Source organism: Coenobita brevimanus, chromosome 97, assembly GCF_032717465.1.
Source record: "Coenobita brevimanus isolate Jiangsu-jjx chromosome 97, ASM3271746v2, whole genome shotgun sequence".
NCBI classification, from domain to species: Eukaryota; Metazoa; Arthropoda; class Malacostraca; order Decapoda; family Coenobitidae; genus Coenobita; species Coenobita brevimanus.
The window spans coordinates 7,582,663-7,596,869 of NC_137050.1; the positions used below are offsets into that span (position 1 = coordinate 7,582,663).

General features: G+C 40.7%; 1 protein-coding gene across 1 annotated transcript in view; it reads right to left on the bottom strand.

Annotated features, from left to right (window-relative positions):
* Positions 1 to 14,207, bottom strand: part of LOC145413817 (uncharacterized) — a 79,776-nt gene that overhangs the window by 28,580 nt on the left and 36,989 nt on the right. The window contains exons 5-6 of the mRNA XM_080283479.1: positions 12,272 to 12,523; positions 3,454 to 3,648 (exon numbers count right to left, since the gene is read on the bottom strand). Of these exons, the coding sequence (XP_080139605.1) occupies positions 3,454 to 3,648; positions 12,272 to 12,523 (447 nt within the window). The remainder of the gene's footprint in view (positions 1 to 3,453; positions 3,649 to 12,271; positions 12,524 to 14,207) is intronic.

Genomic DNA, 14,207 nt, shown 5'->3' on the forward strand with positions numbered 1-14,207 from the left:
ATGGCCAACCCACCTCAATGTTTTGTTTCCAAATGGCCATCACGTGTCTAACAGCCCACAAGCCATGAGTAAATGTACGGTAAAAGCACCCGCAGACCTCGTGACAGAAAGGTGAAAATCCTACCTGCCCACAGCCTCGCTTCTCCTCCCCCCTCCCATCCCTCCTCCATACCCTTCTGGCTCCCCCCCCCCACTCCCTCCCCTCCTTGGCACTGATAGCACTGACTCATGAGTATACAAGTTTTTTGTGATTTATTTGAATAGCACTGGTTGTATTGAAATTCCGAAGTGACCACGAGAAGGCTCATGAAATTCTGCATCTAAACATGAGCTTAACTCTTTGAAGGTGCAGGCAAAATTTTGCACTATGATGATGGGAAGTTATGTGAAGGTAGGTTTTACTCTTGAACACTACTTATTCTCACTGCATTTCTGTACTTTACTCATCTATTTTCTGTGTTTTTATTAGCTTACCTTAACGTATAAATTCCAGCAGAGATGATGGTGTACCATTTATACCAATTTAATCAATTTCTGGTGGCATATTTGGCTGTGGAATTTTTTTGTGGTCCGCAAGCAGCTATTACTGGTGTCAGATAACTGATTTTCCACCCGCCCTGAGATCTTCTGTGGATGTTTCTAGTTTATGCATTGCTTCCTTTGTGTTTAGCATTAATATGGATAATCCCATTTGTGTTTTGATGTCTATATATGGCAGATTGACCTGAAAACAGTGCCAAAATTGGGAGGGGTACTGTTCATATAGTTGTGTATAGGTAGGGTGTTTCTTGGTTTTCCTTTTTTTTTTATTCATGGTTTTCCTGGTGTTTAACATTACTCTGGATATTCCTATGTATGTTTTGATGTCTAAATATGGCGGACTGACCTGAAAACATTGCCAAAATTAGGAAGGGTACTGTACATACGGTAGTGTATAGGTATGGTGTTCTTTGGTTTTCAGCTTTTTTTTTTTTTTTTTTTGCATGGTTTTCTTGTTTAGCATTACTTTGGATATGCCTATGTGTGTTTTGATGTCTACATATGCCTGAATGACCAGAAAACACTGCCAAAGAAAGCAGACATGCTGTACAAATAGGTTAGGTATTGGTTGGAGGTTGGGTATCTGTAGAGTCTGGGTATAGTAGGAGGAAAATTGTTCATTATCCAGACACTGCCACTACCCAGACATGCTTTTGGCTAAATAACATCAGATGAATGAGCGACTACTGCATATATATATTATATATACTCACTCCATAATCTAAGTTCAGTGTCAGATGAAACATGCTTGCCAAGCACTAAAGGGGAAAAAATGGAGAAAAATCCCATTTAAAGCTGTTCAACTTTAAAAGAGCAACAACTTGGGAAGCAATGAACATTCCTCAACTTTTATCTTAAATGTAGCTGTAGACATACACAAGCTGCTGAATATGACACCATCCTTTACAGTCTTGTACATCTTGTACAAGTTATATATACCTTGCCCCTCACTTTCACTGACAGGCCCCTTATAAGAACTTCAGACTCATTCCCTACCCATCACTTTGTCCTGAACACAGTATCTCACTCATTACGTTAATGCACAATACTGTGGAGAGGCATATGAGTGAGAGGAATGCAAACTGGAAAGACAGCACCCTGTAGAGGGAAGACAGAATGAAATGGAAATGATAAGTTTGTGGAAACTCTTCCAAAACTAAAACATATGGTAACTGACAGACAGATTGACATTGCAATTAGAATAAATCTGAAAATTACTGAACATCACTTTTGTTATAGAAAATAACTATTAATATTCTTTCTCTGCCCCTTACTTGTGCAGGTTCATCACTTATATATATGTATATATATATATATATATATATATATATATATATATATAAAAAAGGGGGGGGGGAATAGAACACACACACACACACACACACACACACACACACACACACAATCTTGGGTAAACAATGGGAGTACGGGTGCCAGAGCAGAAGGGAATAGAACATTAGTCAACCAAATTTAATGGCTGACAACTACCAAGTTAGTATACATTGCAGCCATGAGTGGTGGACTGGAAGGTAAACACTGGTCTGGTGGTTGGTGAATTACTCCACATGTTCTGTGGACGTTGCAGAATGCTGGATACTGTGTAGGTACCCCCAATCGGTTATCCATCCAATGTTGAGCTAGATAACGTGTCACTACACTAAGCTATTAGTCTCGACCCTCTATCTTAAAAACTTTCCTACAATATTACCCACGAGTAAATGATTAAAATTCAACACAAAACACAACACAGTATTGATACAGTACAGTAATATAGTACTGTACATAATATAATCACAATTACACTATACTCACCTAGCATAGGCATCGATGGAGAGTAGAGTAGTACACTAAGCAGTACTGTGCATTTAATCCCATACGGTCTGGTGGAAAATGGCGCCCAAAAAGATTACTCCCGCTTGGGGGGGCCAGAGGCTAAGTCACAGCACTAGGGGGTGGCCATTGCATAAGTAACAAATGCACAATGCACAGACACCTCCTCACTTGAGGCGTCCGCAGGAGAGACGGAGAGAGCAACAGTAGGCTTGGCATGTCCAATGAGCCGTTTCCACAACACACTGAGATTGGCTGGTGTTGTGGAGGTCTCCCACACACCGATTGGATCCCATGTCTGAGCCGAATAATACACATCACCGCCAAAAAATATAGTACCGCCAATTGCTTCCCGTTTCTGAATCGAATATTACCTAATTTCACCAGATATTGTTTTAATAAAACCGAGCAGAAAGCACCAGATATTGTGACAACGTGAGAAATCAGTTTTTTCTTGACTTGCATAATAGACAGTCTAGACACTGACTGGATAACATGTTTATTTCTTATATATAATTTCACAGACAAGCTGACAGGATTGAACATTGTGCTGGTGACAGAATGACTGAGGCAATGGCAACACAAGAGTGAAAATGAAGACTTGCCAACACACAGTAAGCCCAGTTACAGCAATCAAGAAAAACATGTTGATACCTATGGCTCTATTTACGCACTCAATGGATACAGGCTAGATAACTGCTAAAGTTTCACCCAAATGTAATTATACTGATAAACTTACAAAATCCTGCCACTGCGGAGGAGGGGGAGTGGATTCTCATCAGGAAGGGCATGAAGTACGGCACAATACATTACCAATCATTCCCACTGTAATGGCTAAGCAGTGGATCCAGTATAATTTCTAATTTTTTTATGTCCAACCTTGTCTGTTAACTTACAGGTTCACATCAACTGAACCTGCTCAAATTTCTGGCAATAATCTTCTGTATGCATTGCTATTTATGGATGACTGATGCATCCTCGGAATTTTTGAATTTTTGTGGTCAACATGAATATTAGATACACCAGTGCTGAGTCCCTGCTTTATCATTCTTTATATTATTTTACAAAAACCAATAAACATACCTGCTTATTTCTTGTGAGTGATGTTGGGAGACTGAGAAAAGGTGGGGGGTTTGGTGGGGTGGGGCAACGGTGGCGGTGGTGGCAAGGCAGAGTCTGGGGGAGCCCAGCATGACCCACTAGAGAGGAAAGTGCTGCATTCTGCCGCCTCAAGTCCTTCACCTGATGTGCCAGTTTAATGCACTGCTCTTGATGGCTCTGAAGGCAATACATCATCATCATCATCATTTCCAACCAATAACTGCAGTGAGTATAATCTGGGGGTGATGCAACAAAAACATGCAATACCTTATTATTGCCTGAAAGGTGTCAAGTCCTGATGTTATGGTACTGTAATCCAGAGGCCATGCTCAAAAACTTTATTCATACAGTTTTAAGCTGTGCTGAAGCTCATTTGTTCATTCTTTTACTGTAAGTTGCACATCTACCAAACTAGAGTTAATGATAATGTGAAAGTAATACAAAACTAGTTAATTCAGGATAATAACAGACAAAGATCCTTTATGAATAAAATGCCTGAACATCTGAATAGGTAATGTTTGTCTAGCACATTTCTTGTAACTAGGAAACCTCATGTAGTAAGATGCTATTCGTAATGGCAAAGGTATTTTTATGAATATTGGTAGGGATTATGGAAAAATATCTATCTATCTATCTATTGCCAGACACTTAAATCCAGTAAGGGGTGGCCACAAACAAATTGCCTCCATGTCGCCGTGTCCCCTGCTATTTAGTTGCCCTCCCACCAGCTCAAACCTCCCTCTCTCATATACCTCTCCACTCCATCCCTCCATCTCCTCCTCGGTTTCCCTCTCCTTCCCCCCCCTCCACCTTACTCACATACTCTCTCCTCATTTGTCTCTTGCTCTCCATCCTTTCTACGTGACCAGATCACCTTCACGTATTTCTCCTGATGTTAACATATCCACATTTCAACTAATAATAACACAATTTTAATCTTAGTGGGTAATTATGGCGCTCCAATCGGATTCAGCCGGTGAAGGTTCATATCCAAGGGTTGGTTGGAGTTGACTGCTCATGTAATGGCACTCAGGGATGAATGAGGCTGGTCACTCTCATCTTAAATGTCAGGACCAACTTGCCTAGCCCCGGGCTCCTATGCTCCTCATGGGGCAACATAGGATTGGATGATGAATGAATGAATAATCCCAACAATATCTTCCAGTGATACATTAGGACTGAACAACAATGTCTAAATTGTCCACTTCTCACTAAAAACCATGTGGTATGGCTAGGTTTATGTTCCCAAAATTAGTTTGCTCAAATGACGACATTCACTGTAAAAGAGCACAGTACTGTATAACCCAGGGTTGGTGTTTTTTTTTTTTTTTTTTTTTTTTTTAAGAACAATTAAAAATCAATTATTTTTTTATTTATTCGATTTATTTATTCTTTTTTAATCTGATGTATCTGTTTATTATATAGCTAATATTTCAAAAGCAGTATATTGAATACTGTTAACTTCATGTCCTGTCTATCAACTGATGGTTCTGGCTGAAAGCCACTGCCCAGAATCCAGATACATACCTGTTCAAGTCCTGTCTGTACACTACTGGTTTAGGCTGAGTTGCCACTGGTAATCAAGGCAGCATAATCCAAAGCTGATTATATTACCACACAGAAAAATCTTAAGCTGATATTATTATGAAAGTGACCAAGCATAGCCTACCTAGTCTTATGGCTTTGGTTTTTGAAATATAGACTGCAAAGTCAGGACAAACTCCTGAGAAACTGGTATTCTAAGGCAGAGCTGTCATTTATTATATATAAACACACTCACACTTTATATTCCTAGTACTTTATTACACTTATTTATATATACAATATTTATCTATAAGTTTCTTTCAGTACTAGTAGTTTATTTTCACCCCAGGCATTCACTTTCTCATTCTGTAAACTAGCATAGAGAGCGAAGCTGTCACTTTCACTTTTATTACTCCCAGTATTTATACATGCTAGAGCAAAACTTTCATTACTCCTAGTATTTATACTCATATTCTTATATTACTACTTATTTACACTGGGCAAATATGAATTGGAGCAGATGGGGGATGTGGAAGGTGTGTGCAGGATATTTACAGACGAAATATGTGCAGCACGTGATGTGGTGTGTGGGAGGAAGAGAAGAAGGAGGGGGATGCAAGGAACAGTGTGGTGGACTGAAGAGGTGAGACAGGATGTGGCACAAAAGAAGAAAGCATACAATGAATGGATGAGAAATAGGGGCGTGGAAGAAGTTGAGAGGCGGAAGAGAGAGTTATATGTAGAAAGAAAGAGAGAGGTGAAAAGATTAGTAAGAGAGAGTAAGAAGAGAGTGGATCACGAATTTGGAAGGAATTTGAGTGTAAGTGGAGGGACTGTAAGAAATTGTTCTGGAAAGAGGTGAAGAGAGTAAGACAGGGTGGAAGTGAGGTTAGTAGGGGAGTGAAAGATAAAAATGGTAGATTACTAGTGGAGAAGGGAGAAAAAGTGAGCAGATGGAGAGAACACTTTAAGGAATTGTTGAACATACAGGATGGAAGTAATGAGAGTATAAGTGGCTGGGGAATGGCTGGGAGAAAGAGAGAGGTGAGAAGACAGGAAGAAATCAGTAGGACAGAAGTTGTGGAAGCAATGAAGAAAGTTAAATTGGGGAAATCCCCAGGAATTGATGGAGTGTGTGGTGAAATAATGAAGCACAGGGGAGATAGTAGTAGAATGGATGTGGAAGATGTGCAGATTGGCCTGGGAGGAAGGTAGAGTCCCGGAGGATTGGAAGTCAAGTATAATTATTCCCTTGTACAAAGGAAAAGGGGAAAAAGAAGTGTGTGGTAATCATAGGGGCTTTTGTCTTCTTAGTATAATAGGAAAAGTGTATGGTAGGATACTTATTGACAGAGTTAGAGAAAGAACAGAGGAATTAGTTGGAGAAGAACAGGGAGGCTTTAGGAAGTGAAGAGGTTGTGTAGATCAGATATTCATTCTTAGATCTTTAGTGGAAAAGTTTCTAGAGAAGGGAAAGAAGTTGTATGCGGCTTTCATGGATTTGGAGAAAGCATATGACAGGGTGGATAGACAAGGATTGTGGAAAGTATTAAGAATATATGGAGTAGATGGGAAGCTGTTGAATGCTGTGAAGAGTATGTATGATGGTGCTAAGGCTGCAGTGCATGTGGATGGTGAACTAAGTGAATTTTTCTCTTTGAAGGTTGGGTTGAAACAGGGATGTGTCATGTCTCCATGGTTGTTCAATCTGTACATGGATGGGGTAATAAGAGGTACAAGGTAGGGTAGTGGATGTTGGAGTGGCCCTGGTGAGAGAGGATAGTGTTTGGAAACTCCCTGTACTGTTGTTTGCAGATGATACTGTGTCGTTGAGTGAAGACGAAGGGGAGCTGCAAGGCTTGGTGGATGAGGTTGGAAGAGTGTGTAAGAAACGGAATCTAAAGGTGAATGTAGGGAAGAGTAAAGTGATGGTTTTTGAGAGAGGTGAAGTCAGTGAACGTACAGCGAGGTTGGATGGTGAGGAATTGGAAAATGTGAGTACGTTTAAGTACTTGGGTAGTGTGATGAGTAAGGATGGAGGTTTGGAGGGTGAAGTGCTAAAAAGGGTACAGCAGGGAAGAAAGGTTGCTGGTTCTTTGAAAGCAGTGATAAGAAACAGGGAAGTGAGCATGGAAGTGAAAAAGTTACTACATGACAGTATTGTGATACCAACTCTAACGTATGGAAGTGAAGCTTGGACGTTGTTGAAATGAGTTATTTAAGAGAAGCCTGTGGAGTCACATGGAGAGAGAGGCTGACGAATGAGGATATAAAGGAGTGTTGTGGTGTGGATGTGATAGGTGGCGTTATGAGGAACACACTGAGGTGGTTTGGCCATGTGGAGAGGATGGAGGGTGAGAGACTGACGAAGAGAGTGTATGTGAGTGAGGTGGAGGGGGGAAGAGGGAGGGGGAGGCCGAGGATGAGATGGAGGGATGGGGTGGAGAGGTATATGAGAAAGGGGGGTGTGAGTTGGGAGCAGGGCAGTGAAATGGCGGGGGACAGGGCAACGTGGAGGCGATTTGTTTGTGGCCACCCCAAATGGGATTGAGGCATCTGGCAATAGATAGATAGATAGATAGATAGACATTTCTATTTTATTTACACTATGTTATGCACTGTCACTTGCTGTAACTTATAAAACTATTTTCCACTGTTCAGTTATATTTACATTCATTGCTTTCACTTGCTGTTTACATATTATTTACACGTTTACATTTCCACTTACACTGTTTTAGAGTCACCAGAAAGATCGTAGTCACTGTCCATCATGATCATTGATAAATTAGCCAGTTCACATTCCACAGCAGAGTCACTTAGCCCTTTACCCCATCCCACACGAGGTTTAGCAGGGGTAGAGGTCACAGGGCCCGTTGCATGGGGCTAAAAAGCGCGGAATTGGACAGTCGCGAATCCGACGTGGTTTCACCTTGAAAGATGACAGTAAACTGAATGCTATGGCCTAGTGGCTGTGAAGGGTTGACAATGACAGCGTGGTGACAGCTGCTAATTTATACGCTATGAAATGATTGGCAGGAAATCTAGACAATACATAATAGATTAGGTAGTTCCAAGTGAATGTAAATATCACTTAGGCTTCTCCCTTCCTTTCTTAAAAATATTTTTATTATGAGAACAGGTCATACAGCATATTTCAAGGGGAAATAAGCAGGGAAAATTAGCGAACGAGTGCACATGAGGTGTTGTCAGGTGATAATCAGCCCATTCCAGATGTATGGCAGTATCAATTACCTTTTCTCTTTCTTTTATATATTATTTTGTATATGAATAGGGCATAGGGCACATTTCAATGGATAAAATGAGTGGAAAAATCCATCCAGGATTTGTGTAGCGCAGCGCACCTTGTCAGGCAGGAGGAGAGGGTAATGGAGGGGAGGTAAGGAGGGGAGTCAAGGACAGAAGAAAAATGGCTAAATTGTTAACAGTGGATGGGAGTACAGAAGACATTAGCAGAACTGAGTATAGCTGGACACTGGTAGTACTGACAGATGATACAAGCCACCACTTGAAAGCCCGGGCGAATTCAAAATAACACAGAATCACAAAAGTGACGCCCCGTAGTATGATCCCTTGCTCCCGTGCGTCACGAAAGTGATGCCCCACAGTTAGGGGGTTAAAGACGAGAAGAGACGTGAAAAGATTTTGAAGAGAAAGTAAGACAAGAGTGGATGAGAAGTTCAGAAGGAATGTGAGTGTAAAGTGGAGGGAATATAAAATATGTTCTGGAAGGAGGTTAAGAGAGTAATACAGGATGATAGATGAGGTAGCAGGGAAGTGAAAGATAAAAATGGCAGATTGCTGGTGGAGAAGGGAGAAAAAGTGAGCAGATGGAGGGAATGCTTTATGGAATTGTTAAAGACTGGGAATGAAAGTAATGCAAGTACAAGTGTCTGGGGAATGACTGGGAAAAAGAGGGAGATGAGAAGAAAGGAAAAGATCAGTATGATGGAAGTTGTGGAGCAATGAAGAAAGTCAAAATGGGGAAAGCCTCAGGAAATGATGGAGTGTGGGGTGAAATGCTGAAGGACAGGGAAGAGATTGGAGAAGAATGGATATGGAAGATGTGCAGATTGGCCTGGAAGGAAGGTAGAGTCCCAGAGGATTGGAATCAGGTATAACTATTACCTTGTACAATGGAAAAGGGGAAACAGAAATGTGTGGTAATCATATGGGCATCTGTTTTCTTACTGTAACAGGAAGAGTGTATGACATGATACTACTGACAGAGTTAGGGAAATAACAGAGGAATTAGCTGGAGAATAACAGGGAGGCTTCAGGAAGGGAAGACGTTGTGTTGTACAGATATTCAACCTACGGTGTTAAGTGAAAAAGTTTCTAGGGATGGAGAAGAAGATGTATGCTGCCTTCAAGGATTTGCAGAAGGCACATGACAATGAGAGGACAAAACATGTGGAAAATATTAAAAATATATGGAGTAAATGTGAAGCTGTTGAATGCCGTGAAGGGTATATGAGGTCTGTTCAGAAAGTGTCGGACCTTAGGCCCTAAAAAAATAAATAGATAACCTCTTGAACTACAACACTAATCTTCATAGCAGGCCCCTTCTGAATTAACACATGTAGTCCAGCATTCCTTCCACTGCCTGAAATATATTTCAAAGTCATTTCCAGTATCTCCTGCATGTGCTTGATCGCATTTGTCATGATCTCTTCTCGTCTCAAATCGGGAACCCTTCAGTGGAGTTCTAAGCTTGGGAAATATTCAGATGTCACACACAGCCATGTCTGGTGTGCTGGGAGCCTGCCGAACCTGCGGGACGTTGTGCTTGGCCAAAAATTCCTGAATCAGTTGAAAAGATGGGCAGAGGCATTGTCATTATGCAGCTTCCAACTTGCTCCTTTCCAAAGGCCTGGTCTCTCCCGCCAAACTGCGTCACAAAGACAACAGATAACGTCAAGGCAGTAATGTCTGCTGACAGTCTGACCTTCTGGTGTGTATTCGTGATGCACAATACCACAGTAGTTGAAAAAAACTGTCAACATGCAAGTGCATTTCGCCTTGCTGTGGACCTGTCGTGCTTTTTTGGCTGAGGCAACCCTTCATGCTTCCACTGGGAACTCTGTGTTTTGGTTTCTGGGTCATACCCGTACACCCAAGTTTCATCTCCAGTGATAACAGTCTTCAGAAAGTCTGAACTGCAATCTGCACACTCCAACATGTCTTGAGCAACGTTCATCGAGAGAAGAGAGCACGATGAATGCAACAGAGCACCTACAGGGCTGCGTGTGTCAACCAACTTTGAAAAATGTTTCTGGCTGCAGAAGCAACACCGGGCTAAGTGTGTCAAGTCAGAAGGGGCCTGTTTTGAGGGGGAATTACTGTCCTAGCTCAAAAGGTTAGCAATTTATTTTTTTAAGAGCCTAAGGTTGAATACTTTCTTAACAGATCTTGTACATGTCGGTGCTAGGGTTGCATTGGATGGTGAACCGAGTGAATTTTTCTATATGAATGCTGGACTGAAACAGGGTTGTCATGTCTCCATGGCTGTTCAGTTTGTATATGGATGGAGTTCCAAAAGAGATACAAGGTAGGGTAGGGGATATTGGAGTGGCCCTAATGTGAGAGGGCAGCATTTGGAAACTTCCATTCTGTTGTTTTCAAGTGATACTGTATTGTTAGGTGAGGACGAAAGGGAACTGCAAGGCTTGGTGAATGAGTCTGGGAAAGTATGCAAGAAACAGAATCCAAAGGTGAATGATGGGAGGAGTAAAGTTGTCATCTTTGAGAGAAATGTAGTCACTTAATGCATAGTGAGGCTGGATAATGAGGAAATGGAAAATGTGAGTGCATTTAAGTACTTGGGTAGTGTTATGTGTCAGGATGAAGCACTTGAAAGGGTACATAAGGGAAGACAGGTTGTTGGATCACTGAAAGTAGTAATATGAAAAGAAGTGAGCAGGGAAGTAAAAAAAAAAGACTCACTGCAAGACAGTATTGTGATCCCCACTTTAACATATGAAAGCAAAGTTTGGACACTGTTAATGGGAAACAAGAGTCATAGCAGTGGAAATAAGTTATCTGAGGGGAGCATGTGGGGTTAAATGGAGAGACAGACTGACAAATAAGGAAGTGAAGGAGAATTGTGGTATGGATGTGGGAGAAATATATTCAGGTGAGTTAGCTATGTGAAGATGGAGAGTGAGAGATTAACCAAGTGTATATGAATGAGGTGGAAGGGAGGGGGGGAGGGAGATCAAGGATGAGATGGAGGGATGGAATAGCGTGTCATATGAGATGGGGGGGGGGTGTAAGTTAGAGGGAAAGGTGGCAAAATGGAAGGGAACAGGGTAACATGGGAGCGATTTGTTTGTGGCCACCCCTTACAGGATTATGGTATCTGGCTATTGACAGAGAGAGAGAGAGAGAGAGAGACAGACAGACAGACAGACAGATGGAGAGATAAGTTCCATGGTCTTGGCCCCCACTTTCCTATCCCCAATGAACCCACATCAATTTTGGTAAACAATAAACTGAAATCGAATGGGTTTTCTCTGGACGTAACCCCATCGCATACCGGGACGCAATTGTAATACAAATTATGGTATCATATTTTTGCCACTTCAAGGCATGGCTAAGCTGGAAACTGGGTATTGATGGCCAAAAAAGGGTGTGATAAGAACTGGAAAACCTGTATAACTATAACCAAAATACCTTGCCATGTACAGTATAGCAGAAATACTACTTCCCTGATGGCTCCAACACACTTCTTAGCTTCTCCTACCTTCACACTGAAAGAAACCAAAATAATAAAGGTCTTTCACTAATATTTTGGATCTTTACCCACTTTCCATGCCAGTTTGTATACCTGGTTCATCATTTCATCTTCTCCCAATTTTTCCAGCTGACTAACCATATTAACTTCACTTAAACCTACTCTGTTTACTAATTCCTGAATTACAAACTAATCTCTACCTTTTCCATTTCCCAACCACCCATGTATGAAGCTATTTATTCTATCTCTATCAATCACTCCTGTACATAGGTGAGCTGGAAAAGTAAAAAAAAATTATAATATAAATGCCTATATATATGAAGTGTGTTAATACTTCAAAAATGATTAACAAAATTACCAAAATAAGTAAAAACAACTACAATGACAATAATCACAAAATAATCAAGGAAGATCAGAAGTAATCTAACAGGACATTACAGTACATCATAACTGATATTAGTGATGGAAAAGAAAGAAACTACAGAAAGAAAAAATGGTTTTGATAAAAGCAGTATTCCTAACCTTTTGTGAAAGGAGAGCCTGGACCACTTGTGTAGCTACACGATCCAGACACACCTCGTATTGCCGTTGCTGCACCCGGGCCTCCTCCTGCAGTTTTTTGTTGGCCTGCTCTAGCGTGCGGCACCGCTCAACCAGCACCTGCACCACACAACCATTACTATCCCCGACACCACCACCATCACCACAAAGTTCGCTCCACGCATCCGATAAAACTTCACCACCATTACTCTGCTCGTTTTTCTCTTCTGCTACCTGTGGCAGGGGCATGGCACTAGGTTAGTACTGTACCGGTATGTCTAGTATGTACGGGAATGCACTGCTGCTTACAACAAGGCCTTGCCTCTCATGTGTTTTACCTGTGCCTGGAATATCAGAATATAATAAACGAGGGAGAAAGCAAAATTTGTAAAAATGTAAATAATGATGAATAAAATTATAATGAATCAAAATATATTTGGACTAAAACTTTAAAATGAAATATTTAAAGTCAGGGCCTCATCAGTCTTGTCAGGTATTAACACCTGTATTTACAAATGATGTGGAAGTTAACTTTAATATTAATAACCAATGACATTCTGAACAAAAAAGGTGGATGAAGTTTTGCCATAAATGCATTTTAAACAGAATTAAGCAACTAAAGATGCTGAGGTGTGATGTCACTCCTGCCCTACCTTGTAATATAACTGTACTGTCACTTACTGTACTATATTAAGGGGCCATGAATGAAAAATCTGAAGGATGACAGGCTAGAGAGAATTATGAGAGGTAAATGTAAAAGATAGGAAAGACGCAGAAAGTTAAGAGTTCATTGCTGTGCATGATGAAGTACATAGTCAGGGGGAACAGAACGGAACTAAAGGAATAGCATGATGGAATAAAGAAATTACAAAAACAGTACATACAATGACAAATATATAAGGAATAATTCAGCATAACAAGGAAATATAGTACTTCACAGAATCTTAGAATGGGGAAATGCATATGGCCAAAAATGAAAGGATAAATGCAGTGAGGAATAACAAAACTTGGGAAAGTGAGGAATTATAAATGTGTTAAGCATTGTATAGAAATGGATGCTGAAGAATAATGAAAAAGAAGTGACATCACTTGACTACCCAACCATGGTGGGCTGGAAAAAAAAGAAAATCATATGTAACTTTATGTTTATCAGGTGGATTATAAAATGAAAACACGCTCAGAGTGGATTTTATGTCTTATCTATGCCATGCTGCTCTGACTTTAATAAATTAAGCTCACCCTTTCATGTGTGTACTGTCACTCTGAACTTAATAATCATGAAAGGAACAAGTTGAAGTAATTTCTGCTATACTCTACAATAAACTAATTTAAATTTTCAAACCATTCATCTAATAGATTTTCCGATACTGTACCTCGTCAAAAGGAGGTAGTCCCCACAGGTGATATCATACAACCTCCTTTGCTTGACAGTCTTCTTAACACTTTCCCAGGAAACTGATGACATGAAGATTTTTCTGCTATTAAGGCACAGGTTGGGGTAGATGCCATGAGGCAATTAGCTATGGTGCTCATCTCCATAACTTAGCTTTTTGAGTCTGTGGTGGTTTATTCACCCAATGTTCTGGAATACAATGCTACTATACCACCCAAGTTACCAGTTAATACCGCTAGGTGTTATGTATCATGTGGCTCCAGCTGCCTGCACCAGGATCTGAACCCTGGCACTAACGGACTGGCACAACAGACCCTCGTTTTACGATTATCCGCCACGCAAAGAATCACACGATGACTCAAAAGTTAGGGCCTGTTTTTGATACACAACAGCATTTTTGCTTAGACGACCATTATGGTCTGTACAAACCCTCACTGGTCGAAGTACAATGTAACAATTGCTGTTTTCACTTTAATGATCGCCAATATGCAAAGTTACCGAAATTTGCTTGTTCCGAGATGGCCT